The sequence below is a fragment of the Diceros bicornis genome, chromosome 24, assembly GCF_020826845.1.
Source record: "Diceros bicornis minor isolate mBicDic1 chromosome 24, mDicBic1.mat.cur, whole genome shotgun sequence".
NCBI classification, from domain to species: Eukaryota; Metazoa; Chordata; class Mammalia; order Perissodactyla; family Rhinocerotidae; genus Diceros; species Diceros bicornis.
The window spans coordinates 39752590-39767520 of record NC_080763.1 but is presented as its reverse complement, the minus strand read 5'-3'; the positions used below and the strand labels follow the sequence as shown (position 1 = coordinate 39767520).

At 48.8% G+C, this 14931-nt stretch overlaps 1 protein-coding gene across 1 annotated transcript; it reads right to left on the bottom strand.

The window, feature by feature from the left end:
- Positions 1-1038: 1038 nt before the first annotated feature.
- On the bottom strand, positions 1039-13694 carry SERPINA6 (serpin family A member 6). Its single transcript, XM_058567624.1, has 4 exons — positions 13085-13694; positions 6247-6517; positions 2675-2825; positions 1039-1250 (listed from the first exon to the last, which is right to left on the bottom strand). The coding sequence occupies exons 1-4, from the start codon at positions 13692-13694 to the stop codon at positions 1065-1067; spliced, it is 1218 nt and encodes a 405-aa protein (XP_058423607.1). The 3' UTR covers positions 1039-1064.
- Positions 13695-14931: the final 1237 nt, after the last annotated feature.

Here is a 14931-nt window from a genome sequence, read left to right as displayed (position 1 = left end):
CTCATTAAGATGCTGGCTTTAGGATTCAGGTAGATATATGTATATATATATTTGTGTGTGTACGTGTATATTAGAAAGGTATGAATATGTATATTTAAGGAAGTATCTTTCAATTCTTATTTCTCAAGATATATGCCCAATCTATCTATCATCATCATCATCTGTCATCTATCTATCCATTCTTCTATCCATCTGGTTCTTCTTTATTGCATTTAATGCTTTTCGTTCTGAACCAGGAGGGTCAGGCCTCTTCCTCCTGAAATGTCTCTCTAGCGCCCTCCACTGACAAATCTTAACACCATGCCCAGGTGGTAAAGTAAAGGTATTTAAAAGGTCCACTTTGCAGAGCAGCAACGAAGGGAGGATTTGGAGTTGAGAAGCAATAAGTTGCAAATTATTTTTGATTTAAACAGTTAATTATATTTTAAAGATATTTTAAAAATATTATATATTTATCCACATATTTGTCCTTTCCAGTGCTCTTCATTTTTTTGTGGGGGTCCAAGTTTCCATCTAGAATCATCTTGTTTCTGCCTAAAGAACTACTTTAAAAATTTCTTTAGAGAAGGTGATAAACTTTCTCACCTTTGCTTGTCTGAAAAAAGTCTTTATTTTGCTTTCATTTTTGTAGGGATTTTTTGTTCTTTTTTTTTTTTGCTTTTTGAAAGATAATATGACATTTCCCCCCCAGCACCTTAAGGACATCTTTCCGTTGTGTTTTGGCTTGCATGATTTCTCCTTTTTAAACTTATTGTCTAGAAATAATTTCAAACTTACAAAAATAATAGTTTCCATATACCCTTCACCTAGCTTCCACATATTCCATAAGCACAAGGATCAAAACCAGGAAATCAGACTGGTACTAGATTATATTGATATTCTTCAAGTTTTGTCAATTGCCCCACCCTTCTCCTTCAACACCCTGTCATCAGTCTCAATGACAGCTACTTCTTACAGGAAGAGGACCTGGGGCAGACTGGGGGAACCTCCCCCTCCCCAGAGCATTTCTGTGGGGTCCCCCGTGTCCAAAGTCAGACGGCTCTGCGGCTCCTGGGGGCGCAGCCTTAGGTCGGATTCACAACCTTGACGAGGAAAAGGCTGCTCCACGTGAAGTGGTCGAAGACCAGGAGGAGGAAGGGCCGGTCGAAGCGGACGGTGAGGGGCTCGGACACCGCGTGGGCGGTGATCGCGGCGGGGGCGTCTGTCCTCGCGCCCTTCTCGTCCAGCTGCAGCCTGGACTGATGCAGCACCTGTTGGGTGGGGACGGGAGGCGGTGGCGGAGCGTCCGCTCTGCGTGGGGAGCCTTCCTCGCCGCCTCGCCCGGGCTCCTCCCACCCTCGGTTTTAGGGACGGGACGGCGAAGCGGAGGCTCAGAGAAGGTCACCTGCTGGCTCCTCGTCTAAGCGGCGGCCCCAGGACTGGAGCCGAGGCCTGTCCGCCTCCAGAACGGGGCTGTTGGGCTGCCTCCCCAGAAAGCCCGCGGGTGGAGCCCCCTCCGCGGAGGTCGGGGGTCTGGCGGCCCGAGCTGGACTTCAGCGTCCGTGTGGGCGCTCCTGACCCGGCCCTGGGCGGGCACAGGGAGACCTTTCCGCTCCGCTAGGTAAACGCCAGGGTTCAGGTCATGCAAAGTGCCCGCGCCTGCTCTGTGTGCAAAGGGTCATCTCTGGCTGCTGAAACGGTTCTTGTGATCACAATCAGAAGGAAGCAGCAGAGCGCTTGAGTAGCTTGTATCGAGTCTCGGATGGATCAGAACTGGCTAATCAAATAACACGCCCTATGGGCCGGGGACTCGCATGCACTGCGCAGCAAGGAACTGCAGGCTCTGAGCGGCTCTGGAAACAGGCACGTGGCTGGGCAGAAGCGGGGATAGGAACGCCTGCGGTGTCTCAGGAATCTGAGGTTTTGAGTCAAATAGAGCCTAGGTCAGATGTCAGACTACTTCCTAGCTCTGTGAGTTATTCCCCTCCCCGAGCCAGAGATTCCTCCTCCGAGAAACTGGCAACACCCCCACCTGACACGGAGGTAGCTGTACTCAGTCCCCACACCGCGCATCTTATCCAGCACATCCCCTGTGCCAGGGAGCACGGGGGTCAGAGCCTGTGCTTGAGGGAGGGGGCTGCCACTACAGCCTCCTCCTGTCCTCCCTGTTTTGTCACCTGTAAGGTCCTGCATGGGCAGGGCACGTGTGCGCAGTGGAGGCAGACCCAGTGCCTAGCAGAGTTTGGGGCCCACAGGAGATGTTCAATAGATGTTTTCTGAATGCGTGAATGAATCCCAGACCACGAAGCTGAAGACGAGGACAATGAACGTAATGGCGGAAGGCTCCTGTGACCTCATGTAGACATGTCCCCCCTTCCCGGTTCCTTTTTGCAGGGGGCCGCTCACAGTCCAGCCACGACGACTGTGTTGTTCACAATGCCCCCTCGGAGTGGCCTGGTAGAACAGGCAGACATCCAGACTGCAGCCCTCCCTTGTCACCATCTTCCTGTGTGACCTCAGGGACGTCACATTTCCTTCTGAGCCTCCACCGAGCCTGTTGTAGGACTAGGGGCTGGGACAAGCCCTGGGGCTCCCAGCCTGGGGCCTAGAGGCCTCCTCACGAATGGGCTCCATGTTCCTTATTATTATTTGTATTGTGAATTTGGGGAGAAAAATGGGCTCTGGAGACACTTACCTTCAGCCGGGTGGAGACACTAGCCTCTCTGGTGATGCCTGAGAAATCTGCCTGGTTGTCGTGCAAGTCTGCAATGCCCAAGTCCCTCAGGATGTCCCCGAGGTCACGGGCTCCGGAGATGGAGACCTTCGGGACGTACAGGTTCAGGTGTCTGCTCGGCGGGGAAGCAGATGGGGTTAGACCTTCCCGGGGCTGGGCCTGGCCAGCCCGACCCTCATTCGCCCTGTGATCCCTCCAGACCCTGCCTCCCAGCAGGACATGCTCTTTGGGGAGGCGGAGGGGGCAGGACAAGAGGCAGGATCGCCTCTCCCCCCACCACACAGGCAGCTTCCTCTTTGGGTCTCTGAATTGCAAACTCTTTTCTTCTCAGATCTTTCTTTGAGCTGACTCCACCTGTGATACAGCTGGACCACTGGACATTGAAGACGAGGGTCCCTAAAGGAGTCCTTGTGGTCCCCCAAGCACCCCCTGGCAGACGCTGAGGAGTCGAGGAAGCAGCCAGCTGGGAGCAGGGGTCCTGGCCCCAGCTGTGCCACCCATGCTCTGTGGCTTTAGCCAAGTCCTGTCCCTCTCTATGCTCGTGTCCTTATCGACACAGTTATTCCACATAGGACAAGGGCCTCTCTCAGGGCCCTGCCGCAGGTTCCACTGGATACAGCAGGTTTCTAGAAAGGTAGGTGGAATCAGGCTGGGGCTGGGGTGGGCACCTGCACGTTTTTACCTATCAAGGCAGTAGTTTCATTTAAAAATTTCTTCCTTTTCCTGCTCTCCAGAGGGAGAGAAGATGCCAGAAACCCTGAAGCTGGGGGGTGTCAGCATAGGGCCCGGGATCTCCAGCAGGAGGAGGGGAGGCACGAGACCTTCTCTTCACTGAGCAACCGCCACCCTGGGGGAAGCCTGGAGCTGGCAACCTGCCAGTCTGAATTAAGAGTTACTATTCCAGGGGAGCTGAGGAGGACTTGAAGGTGAAGGGGACATGTCACTTCTCCTCTAGATGGGAAATGGCAACTGAGAGGAAGGGAGACCACCGACACCAAGCACCGGGCAGACGTTCTTCACCTTTTTTATCTCATCTAAACCTAGCGCGCACACACACACACAACCTTATAAAGATTCAACATCTTGAACTTCCAGACCGAGAGACTGAAACTCGAGCTGAGCATTTCCCCAGTCACACCACTGGGAAGCAGCAGAATTGTGAAGAAACCAGGACTAGTTGCCTCAAAGCCCCATCGCCTCACCCTCGGAGAGCTGCCCGCAGGACACAACACAGCGGGTTGGTAAGTGACAACAGAACAAGGGGACAGATTGGCAGGCTGACAGGGCGAGCGCTCTGTGAGGGGGCACAGAGGCTTCCCTGGGAGGTGGGGTATGCTGGACCCTGAAAGATGCATAGGAGACCCAGCTCTGATACATTGGAGAGCTGGGGGTGGATGTGGGGGTGATACTGGGAGGGGGGAGAAGGGGTGACTCCGGCGTGGAGGTGAGCAACCCTAGGGCCTGTCCTCTGGGACCCCAGGGGACATCATTCGGAGGGCGTAGAGAATTCATGCCCAGTGAAATATGAGGACTAAAGGTGCAAAATTTTACCTTGGATGTTTATTTAAAAAAAACTTAGAAGAGAATGGCATGTGTTATTGGTTAATGTTAAAGTATTTTAGTAAAGAGATTATTTTTGGTGCAAAGAGAAAGATTATCCTTCACCTCCTTTTCTACAGACTAGGGTCCAGAATTTGTTTGAATTGTGGTGCAGTGTCACCCCCTGGTGGCCCTGTACCTGAATTACAGGTTCCCTTCCAGGGGTGGGGGTGAGGTGGGGATGGGACAGTTGACATGGGGAAGGGCAAACAAATGGATCCCTTCCGTCGCCTAAACACAGCCTCCCGTGCATGTGTGTGCACACACGCGCACACACTCAAGGGTAGGTGTGAAGAGTCTAAGAACGCCTCTGTGTCCCCCAGAGCTACAGGAGATCTCTCTGATGCACAGCGCTGACCACACCACCCTTCCTTGCAGGACTGAGGCCAAGCTCCAGGCTCTCCCGCGTCTACTCACGGACCAGGATTAACCTCCCCAGAAGCACCCAGCATCGAGCTGCTCTCTGAGGGTGTAATTCAAAATAGAATAACTCGAAACCATAAAACACAAAGCCTACATATATAATAAAGTAGAAGAGCTTCTTTCTAGATTTTCTGCCCACAAAATTCTTGCATTACAAAGTTCATCCAAGCAGAGCTCATCTCCTTCTTTGCTGCTGCGGCGCCGCCTCCTCGGTAGGGGCCATTCCCTCTTCTGCGCATGCTCTCGGGGCTACTTCCGCTGGCTGAACTTCGCTCAGACTTAATGCACAGTTCAAAGCGAAAGCAATCGGTTCTGCAGCCACGTCCCCAGAGCGCTGGGGCACAGTCAGGCATCCCTCCATCCCCCGCAGCATTTCACCCATTTACACCTCCTTCCTTCCTCTCGCTCTGACCGAACTGTCGTCAATGAGCCACCATTAATTCCACCAGCGTCTGTTCTCTGCTCTGGAAGGCATGTCTTTGGGGTCTGTGTTTTGCCTTAATCACCGTTCTATGCCTTGTGCTTAGCTTAGTGCATGGTACACAGCAGGCGCTTCCATTTATAGTAAACGAATGAACGAACGAATGAATGAAATGGCACCTGCTCCATGAGACTTCCTGAGCTACTCCAGATCCAAGCGCCCTCTCTCTCCCCTGTGTCCCCTCAGCCCTTTGAGTCTGCACCATCCTACCCACCACCAGGTCCCACGTCAGCTGGCGTTATTCTGATTGCTCGTGCACAGACAGAACTAGGATCTCCCAAGAGTGAGGATCACGTTCTCAAGAACATCTGCTCCCTTCTCCAGGGTGATAATCGGGGCTGAGCACATGCTTGACCATAATTTTGATTGTCCTCTATCTCAGAGGTGCCTGGGGCAAGATGAGTTCATTGGTTCGTTCATTCATTCGTTGCTCGCTCACATTTTCAGCCAACCTTTCCTGAGCGGGCACTCCGACCCGCCCCTTGCTTGGGCCTGAGGTTCACTGGCTGGTTCTCCTCCTGATCACCGGTCCAGCAGCACACACACTTCTCACTCTCTTCTTCCTGACTCCTTTATTACCTACTTAGGTCATTACTTTCTTGCTTATTTACCGATTGATTGAAGAAAAGTTAGGTCCTGTGAGTGACTTAAGAACCATTCATAGGCTTTGTTTTGGTCCCATGATGGATATAGTGACAATTTTAATTATATTTTTTTATGAGGTCTCTCAGGAATCTTGAGCAGTGCTTGGTTTCAGGTCAGCAAGATAATAAAATGGATAAGTGGGGCGCTGGGCGGTTGTTGGACTCGGTTTAAGAAAATGATGCAAAAATGTGATAGTACAGAGGGTGCCTATTAACCTTCCAGGGAAGGGGGACCTCTTTGTGGAATGCCCCTAAGTATATCAGTGTCAATTGACAGATGAATAAATAAGTGTGACCTCTAGGTAGAGAATCTTATGGCCTTTGGGGACCCAGCAGACTGGAAAACAATGAACCCAGAGTCTGGGGGAAGGAGGACAAGGGCTTACCTTCTGGTCAGGGACTCACCCCACCTCTGAATGGTGTCCCGGCTCAGCGCGGTGATGACTGTGTCTATCTTCCCCTCGTCTGGAAGGACGAAGAAGACAGTCCCATTGTGCGTGTAGTCCAGCTGTACCAGCCGGCAGGGAAGCACCGGGTCATTAAGGTACTTGATGGCGCGCGACTGGAACATCATGGGCACCTTCATCACGGTCGTCTCGTTCATATAGAAGTTCTCCTCCCTAGTGCGTTTCTGGTTGAAGGGGTGTACCCATGTGCCTGGGAAGAGGAGGGAGAGGGAGGGCAAGAGATAGGGCTGTGAGAACAGAGGAAAACGCAGCTTGGGTGGCAGCAGAGCGCCAGGGGTAACCGCTAAGCAAGTTACACAGCATCCCCCCTCACCCCGGAAGGTCACCACCAGAGTTGCTAGAGTTTCCTGGTAAGATATGAAATTCCCAGAGGTTTAAAGCCTGTTCCATCCTCCACCCCTTGGAACGGATTGAGGAGTCTCTCCATTTCTGAGATTGACTTCTAAAAACGGAAGGAGAGAGGGAACAAGAGAATGCTGGCCCTAGGATTTGGGGGTAGGATTCAGTAAACCAGAGTTGGGCCCTGGAGTGGATCCTGGGTTGGAGGGCTCTGGAAGTGGTGCAGGGTCTCAGGCTGTGAATGAAAAGCTCCTGGGAGATTTGGGGCAATGGACCGTCCTTTCCATCCCTGCCCCCTGACGTCCTGGCCGCAGAAGCCTAGCAGGCAGCCTGGCCCCCCAGAGGATTGCACCCGCTCCCCTGTAGGAGGCTCCTGAGCTCCCTCATGGCCCCAAGGGCTACGCAACATTTCCTAGGGGCGGAGTCAAGGTGAGAAGTTTCCTTCAAGGATGCAGACTCCCACCTCCAGCTGGACTCGAATCCCCTCTACCATGTTCCATGATGTCATCATGCAATCTGTTTGTCCCTCTTGTGATGGGGAACTCACTACTTCACAGATGGGACTTTCCACTACTGGCCAGCTCCGAGGGGAAGAAGATTGCTCCTTAGACCGAGCCAAAGCCTGCCTGATTGCAATGCCTGCCTCCTGAGCCTCCTCGGCCCTTCTGAGCTTGTTCTAAGCAACTCCAAGTCCTCTCGCAGGTGATAGAACTTTGGATATTTAAAGCCATGGGTTGTGTCTCACCAAGGCCCCCTCTGCTCTAGGTTAAGTCTCCCCAGGTTTGGGGATGACTGAGGACCCTGAGTCCAGCAGGTCCCAGGTGTCCTGGCTACCCTTGACCTCAAGCCGAGAAGTCCTTGGGAGGGCACTGTTTCCCAACTGAGGCTGCCTGAAGGTGGGCAGAGCATAGCTCCAGGCAGACCCTTCTCCATCCCACAGCCTGTGGGATCTATAGACCATGAGGCCAAAACTCTCGGTTCTGAGCCAGCTTCAACCCTGCTGTAAGGACCCCTAATGGAGACCACAGGGAGAGGCCAGAGGATGTAGGGAAAAGAGCTTTGGATGCAGAGCCTGGAGGCCCAGGGGCTATGCTTGGTCCATCCCTAATGACTGAGTGTGAAGCCACAGTCTGGCTGTCTCCCAGCAAGTGAGATAATTTGAGGGTTCTCAAACCATCCTCCAAAGGAAGTCTGGGCTCCTCAGAACTGAAGGGGATGGTGTTTTATCCAACTTATAGGAAAAAAAGAATGTGGATAAAATACTTTTCAGTGTTAGGTTTTTCATCCTTAAAAGTTAGCTGCTTGCTTTATACTGAGTATTTCTTTTCCAGAAGCAAGCATAACATATCCAGTGTGGCGCAAAACAGCATACAGGATGGGGTCTCACCTCTACTTTAAGGGATTTCTTCCTGAATATTCTTGGGCTATGAAAACTCCTGGTAGAGAAACTTAAGAATTTATGGGGTTGGGGCCGGCCCGGTGGCGCAAGCGGTTAAGTGCACACACTCCGCTGCGGCGGCCCGGGGTTCGCCAGTTCAGATCCCAGGCACGCACCAATGCACACAAGCCATGCTGTGGCGCGCGTCCCATATAAAGTGGAGGATGATGGGCATGGATGTGAGCCCAGGGCCAGTCTTCCTCAGCAAAAAGAGGAGGATTGGCAGATGTTAGCTCAGGGCCGATCTTCCTCACCAAAAATAAAAATAAAAATAAAAATAAAAGAATTTATGGGGGTTACCTGAGAGAGAAAGAGGATTCCTCTGGAAAATCTTTTAACAATATTTTAATGTTCTCTAAAAAGAGTTGTCAAGACAGTGCACTAAGTAAGGAAGATGCCTTCCCCTGCATTCAAATGTTCAAAGCCTCTCTGATTTTATTACCAGGAATTATTGTTTCTCATCAGCTCTGCCCCATGGTGGTCCTGAGGATGCTGAGAAACCATGAAAGAAGTCCTGTGCCGAGTTATGCCATGCCAGCATCTGTGCCACCAGCCCACCCACAGGTGCTCAGGCCCCTCTCGGGCTCAGGAGGCCCCTCGCTGTTCCTGGGTTTACTGTGTCTTTCTCCCAAAACTGTGTTGCCAGAACCTCCATGCAACCACTTTTGAGCTCCTTCTATGTGCCAAGCACTATGCAAAGGCGCTGGGGCCCCCAAACAGACAAGGATGCCATGCACAAGGGTGTACAGTCTAGAGGGGGCCATGGCCCGTGAAATTTGTGGGAGCACCCTGAACCATTTCTGCGCAAATGTTCCCAGACTCCTTGGCCCTCCCACTGTCAGGTGTAGAGAATCCTACCTTTCATATAGAACTACAAAAGACCCCAAATATCCAAAGCAATCCTGAGAAAGAAGAACAAAGCGGGAGGCATCACACTTCCTGATTTTAAACTATATTAAAAATCTGTAGTCATCAAAAAAGTATGGTACTGGCATGAAAACAGACACACAGACCAATGGAACAGAATCAAGAGCCCAAAAGTAAACCCCCACATATAGGGTCAACTAATATTTGACAAGGGAGCCAAGACTACTCAATGGGGAAAAGATAATCTCTTCAGTAAATGGTGCTGGGAAACTGGACAGCCATGTGCAAAGGAATGAGACTAGAACCCTCTCTCACACCACTCACCAAACTTAAAATGGAATAAAATGAAAGACCTGAAACCATAAAACTCCTGTAAGAAAACATACGAAACACCTCCTTGATATTGGTCTTGTCAATGATATTTTTGGCTAGGACACCAAGAGCACAAGCAGCAAAAGTGAAAATCAACAAATGAGACTACGTCAAACTAAAAAGCTTCTGCTCAGCAAAGGAAACCATCAGCAAAATGAAGAGGCAACCTATGGAATGGGAGAAAGTATTTGCAAACAGTATATCTGATAAGGAGTTAATATCCAAAATATATAAAGAACTCATACAACTCAATAGCAAAAAGACCAAATAATCCAAATAAAAAATGGCAGAGGATCTGAGTAGACATTTCCGACAGAAGACATACAAATGGCCAACAGGCACATGAAAAGCTGCCCAACATCACTGATCATCAGGGAAATGTGAATCAAAACCACAGTGAAATATCCCCACACACCTGTTAGAATGGCCATCACCAAAAAGACAAGGAATAACAAGCACTGGTGTGGATGTGGAGAAAAGGGAGCCCTCGTACACTGTTGGTGGGATTGTAAATCGGTGCAGCCACTACGGAAAATAGTATGGAGGTTCCTCAAAAGATTAAAAATAGAACTACCGTATGATCCAGCAATCCCACTTCTGGTAATATATCCAAAGGAAACGAAATCACTAACTTGAAGAGATATCTGTTCCCCCACGTTCACTGCATCATTACTTACAATAATCATGACAAGGAAACAGCCATAGTATCCATCAATGAATGAATGGATAAAGAAAATGTGATGTTGGGCCGGCCCCGTGGCTTAGCGGTTAAGTGCGCGTGCTCTGCTGCTGGTGGCCCAGGTTCGGATCCCGGGCGCGCACCGATGCACCTCTTCTCCGGCCATGCTGAGGCCGCATCCCACATACAGCAACTAGAAGGATGTGCAACTATGATATACAACTATCTACTGGGGCTTTGGGGGAAAAATAAATAAATAAATAAAATTAAAATTCTCCAAGAGATGCTTTGAGCCTCCTTGGAAAAAACTCTTTAAAAAAAAAAAAAAAAGAAAATGTGGTGTATATATATACACAATGGAATATTATCCAGCCATCAAAAAAGGAAATCCTGCTATTTGTGACAAGATGGATGAACTTGGAGGGCCTTATGCTAAGTGAAATAATGAAATTTCTCAGACAGAGAAAGACAAATACTGTATGATCTCTTTTATATGTGGAATTTAAAAATGTCAAACTCATAGAAACAGAGAATAGAATAGTGGTTGCCAGGGTGTGGGGTTGAGGGAAAGGGGGAGATGTTGGTCAAAGGGTACCAACTTCCAGTTATAAGATTAATAAGTTCTGGGGATCTAATGTACGGTGTGGAGACTGCAGTTAACAACACTGTATTATAGACTTGAAAGTTGCTAAGAGAGTAGATCTTAAAAATTCTCAATGCACACACACAAAGGTAACAATGTGAGGTGATGGATGTGTTAACTAACCATATTGTGGTAATCATTTCCCAATATATACATATATCAAATCATCACGTTGTACCCTAAACATACACAGTATTATAAGTCAATTATATCTCAATAAAGTTGGAGAAAATAAAAGCATGCTGCCTTGGCCTGTCTGTCACCCTCTCCATCCTCCAAGGAGGGAGGCCTCTGCCAGGTGGGTCCCCAGACTTGTGCTGGAGAATGGGCAGGGAAAGACCAAGAGGCAGGAGGAGGAGGACTCCCTGAGATGCTGAGTCAGTCCAGGTAATAAAGACCTGGATGGGGGCAGCTGGCTAATGGGAGGCCCTGAGTGAGAGCTGGGGAGGAGAGAAGTGGGTGCATGAGGAGTCTTTGCTGGGGACTTTGATTTAGATGATCTTTAATGTTATTAAGAAATACATGTTAAATATTATAATTACTTTTTTTTTTTTTTTTTTGCTGTTTCACCAGCACTTCTTTGAATATGACTGCTTAACTGAAACTGAACCACTTGTGTCCAGGGTTACACGTTCTACCAAGATGATTGTTAAAATGAGATGTGGGAAAACTGCAGAGGATGCCTGTGAGAAACAGTGATTTGCCTGAAGGAATCAGGGGAGGCTTCATGGAGGAGGTGACTTGTGAGCCAAGATTTGCAGGGTGGGAAGAAATTTTAGGCAGTCAGCCAAGTTGATGGAGGGCTCAGGGGACAAAAAGGGCATGGGCTTTGTGGCAGGTAGAATTGCCTCCCAAAGATGTCCATATCCCAGTCCCCAGAACCCGTGAATATGTTATGTTACATGGCGAGAGGAATTTAAAGTTGCTAATCAACTGACCTGGAGATGAGGAGATTATTCCACATTACCCAGGTGGGCCCAATAATCACAAGGGTCCTTAAAAGTGGAAGAGGAAGGCAGGAGGGTCAGAGTCAGGAAGGAGATGTGATGATGGAAGCAGAGGTTGGAGGGATGCGATTACTGGCTTTGAAGAGGGAAGGAGGCCATGAGCCAAGGAATGCAGGAGGCTTCTAGAAGCTGGAAAAGGCAAGGAATGGATTCTCCCCTAGAGCCTCCAGAACCTGCCAACACCTTGGTTTTAAGCCAGCATGACCCATTTTAGACTTCTGACCTCCAGAATTGTAAGATAAGAAATTTGCATTGTTTTAAGCCACCAAGTGTGTGACAATTTGTTACAGCAGCAACAGGGAACTTGTACAGCCTTCCATGGGGACAGTCATGCTCCAGGACATGAAAGGAATTCAGTGTGGTTGTACACTGTGTGTGTGCGTGTGTGTGTGTGTGTGTGTGTGTCTGCTGTGTGCTGGGAACTTGCAGGAGGGAAAATGTTGAGATGTGAGGCTGCAGAGGACAGAGAAGCAGATGACTCCGGGCCAGGGTTTCTCAGTCTTGGGACTATAGCCATTTAGGGGCAGACATCACTGTGGGGGGCTGTCCTGTGCATTGGAGGACGTTGAGCAGCCTCACTGGCCTCCACCCACTAGATGCCAGTAGCACCCCTAGCCCCAGTTGGGACAACCAAAAATGTCCCCAGACACAGCCAAATGCCCCTGAGGGTGGATGGGGGTGGGGATCACCCTGGGTTGAGAACCACTGCTGTTGTAAGGAGTTGAGATTTTATTCTCAAGGATGATGTATCCCTGAATTGTCAGATCATAAAAACGATTGGGGGAGGAGGCCTTGTTAAAAATACAAATTCTAGGACGTTCCTGAGGAGGTATTGCTTCGGTAGGTTTGGCGTGGGCTCTGGAATCTGTAATTTGAACAAGTCTCCCTGGTGATTTTGGTGAACAGGCACTTTGGAAAAACCTGCTCCCAACTGGCGATGAGGAACGGCAGTCGGGCTGAGGCAGGACCTGCTCACGGCTGGCTGTGAGCACTCGAGAATTGTGTATAGGACGGCTTAAGGGCCATCTGGGAGTTCCTGAGGGTGGGGATCCATGGGGTTCTAGGCTGTGTTTCCAGCCATTGGCTCAGTGCCTGACTCACAGCCAGGCCTCAGCCAATATTTGTAGACTGTGAGGCAGCCAGACTGTTCCTGGTTATGTGTTTGGGCCTTGAACCAACCTGCAAGAGCTTGGGCAAGTCACTCAAGTCTGCTGGGTGTCATTTTGATCTTTCGTAAGATTATATAATTCCACCTTCCTAATAGGATTATGGTGAAGACGGAGACTCACAGACATGCTTGTGCTTTGTAAAATCAAAGGCTTTACCCAAGAATGCACCCTGGGTTTTGATAGCTGTTACTATTCTTGGAAATATAGATGGGGCCTTGTCAGAATGGGATGGGTGGAGGATACCTTTGAAGAAGATATAGTTGACCAGGATGAGCAAGGCTGGGCTGTCCAGCTCTGAGAACAAGTCCACAATTTTCCCCTGTGTCTTATTCTTGAGATACTCATTGATTTGTCTCCTGGCTCTGGCCCAGTCCTGGAAATCTGTAGCCAAGGCCTCCAACTCATAGTAGCGCTTGGTGTCTGCTGAGAACGACTCCAGAAGCTCCAGGCTGCAGTCAAAGAACAAGGTGTTGCCCACAATCATATCCAAGGTGGTGTTTGACTCTACAAGGAGGTGGCGGAGGTGCTGGAAGCCATGGTGGATCCTGGGCTCAGACATCTTGGTGAGGTTGAAGCCCAGGCCCTGAAGAAGCTGAGTCCGTTTGTGGCCGCAGGCACCCAGAGACAGCATAGCCAAGGCCATGGAGATGCTTAAAGGGGAGATGAAGACATTCTTGCCAGGAGCCGAGACCACTAGGTGCTTATACAAGCTAAAGGCAAAGTCAACGTTGCCTGGAGCCAGTTCCCGGTGAGGGCTTCTCGTGCTCATGTCAGCATCAGGGTCCTTAGCTTGGATGGTCCAGAGACCACCGGTGGACAGCCAGAAGAGACAGGTGTACAGGGAAAGCAGCATTGTCCAGGTTGCCTGGGCCCTGCAAAATCAGGAATGCTTGTTAAATGATGTGGGGTCTCCAAGGCAGTGGCATATAGTGGAATGGTAGCCAGAAGGCCCCATTCAAGCCCCACTTCCTTCCTCCACATTAGCTGTATAACCTGGGGCAAGTCAGGACTCTGGGCCTCAGTTTCCTCATCTGAAAGTATAAATTATACCTGCTGCGAGTTATCACCTACCTGCCAGGTACCCAACACTGACCTAGGTGTTTTGACTGTATTTTCTCATCTAACCTCCACCAATAAATGAATAAAGTAGATATTATTATTCTGATTTTAGGTAGGCAGAAAGGGAGGCTCAGAACGATTAAATATCCACCCAATTGACATATTCAAAGTACTGAAAGAAAAAAAACTATCAACCGAGAATTCTATATCCAGCAAAACTGTCCTTCAAAAACCAAGGGAGAAATTAAGACATTCCCAGATAAACAAATCTGAGAGAGTTCATTACCACTAGAGCTTCCCTTAAAGAACACCAGAGAGTAGCTAGAATCTGTATGAAGTAATGAAGATGTTGAGTAAAAGTAAATACATGAGCAGTTATAAAAACTAGTATTACTGTAATTTTGCTTTATAATTCCACGTCTTATTTTCTATATTATTTAAAAGACTAATGCCTAAAAAGCAATTATTAATCTATGTTTTTTATTCTATTTTTTCGGTGAGGAAGACTGGCCCTGAGCTAACATCTGTGCCAATCTTCCTCTATTTTGTATGTGGGATGCTGCCACAACATGGCTTGATGAGCAGTGTGTAGGTCTGTGCCCGGGATCCAAACCCACAAACCCCCTGGCCTGCTGAAGTGGAGCATGCAAACTTAACTACTCTGCCACTGAGCCAGCCCCTAATCTATGCTTTTTGGACACACAATGCATAAAGATGTAATTTGTGACCTAAATAACTGAAAGGATGTGGGGATGAAGCTATATGGGAGAAGAGTTTTTATATGCTATTGAAGTTAAGCTGGTATAAATTCAAATTAAAATGTTATAACTTTAGGATGTTAAATGTATTCTCCATGGTAACCAGGCAGAAAATAGCTATGAAATATACACAAAAGGAAGCAAGAAGGGAATTAAAATATTTCACTACAAAAAAATCAACTAAACACAAAAGAAGACAGTAATGCAGGAAACAAAGAACAAAAATCTATGAGGCATATAGAAAACAAATAGGAAAATGGCATAAGTCCTCCC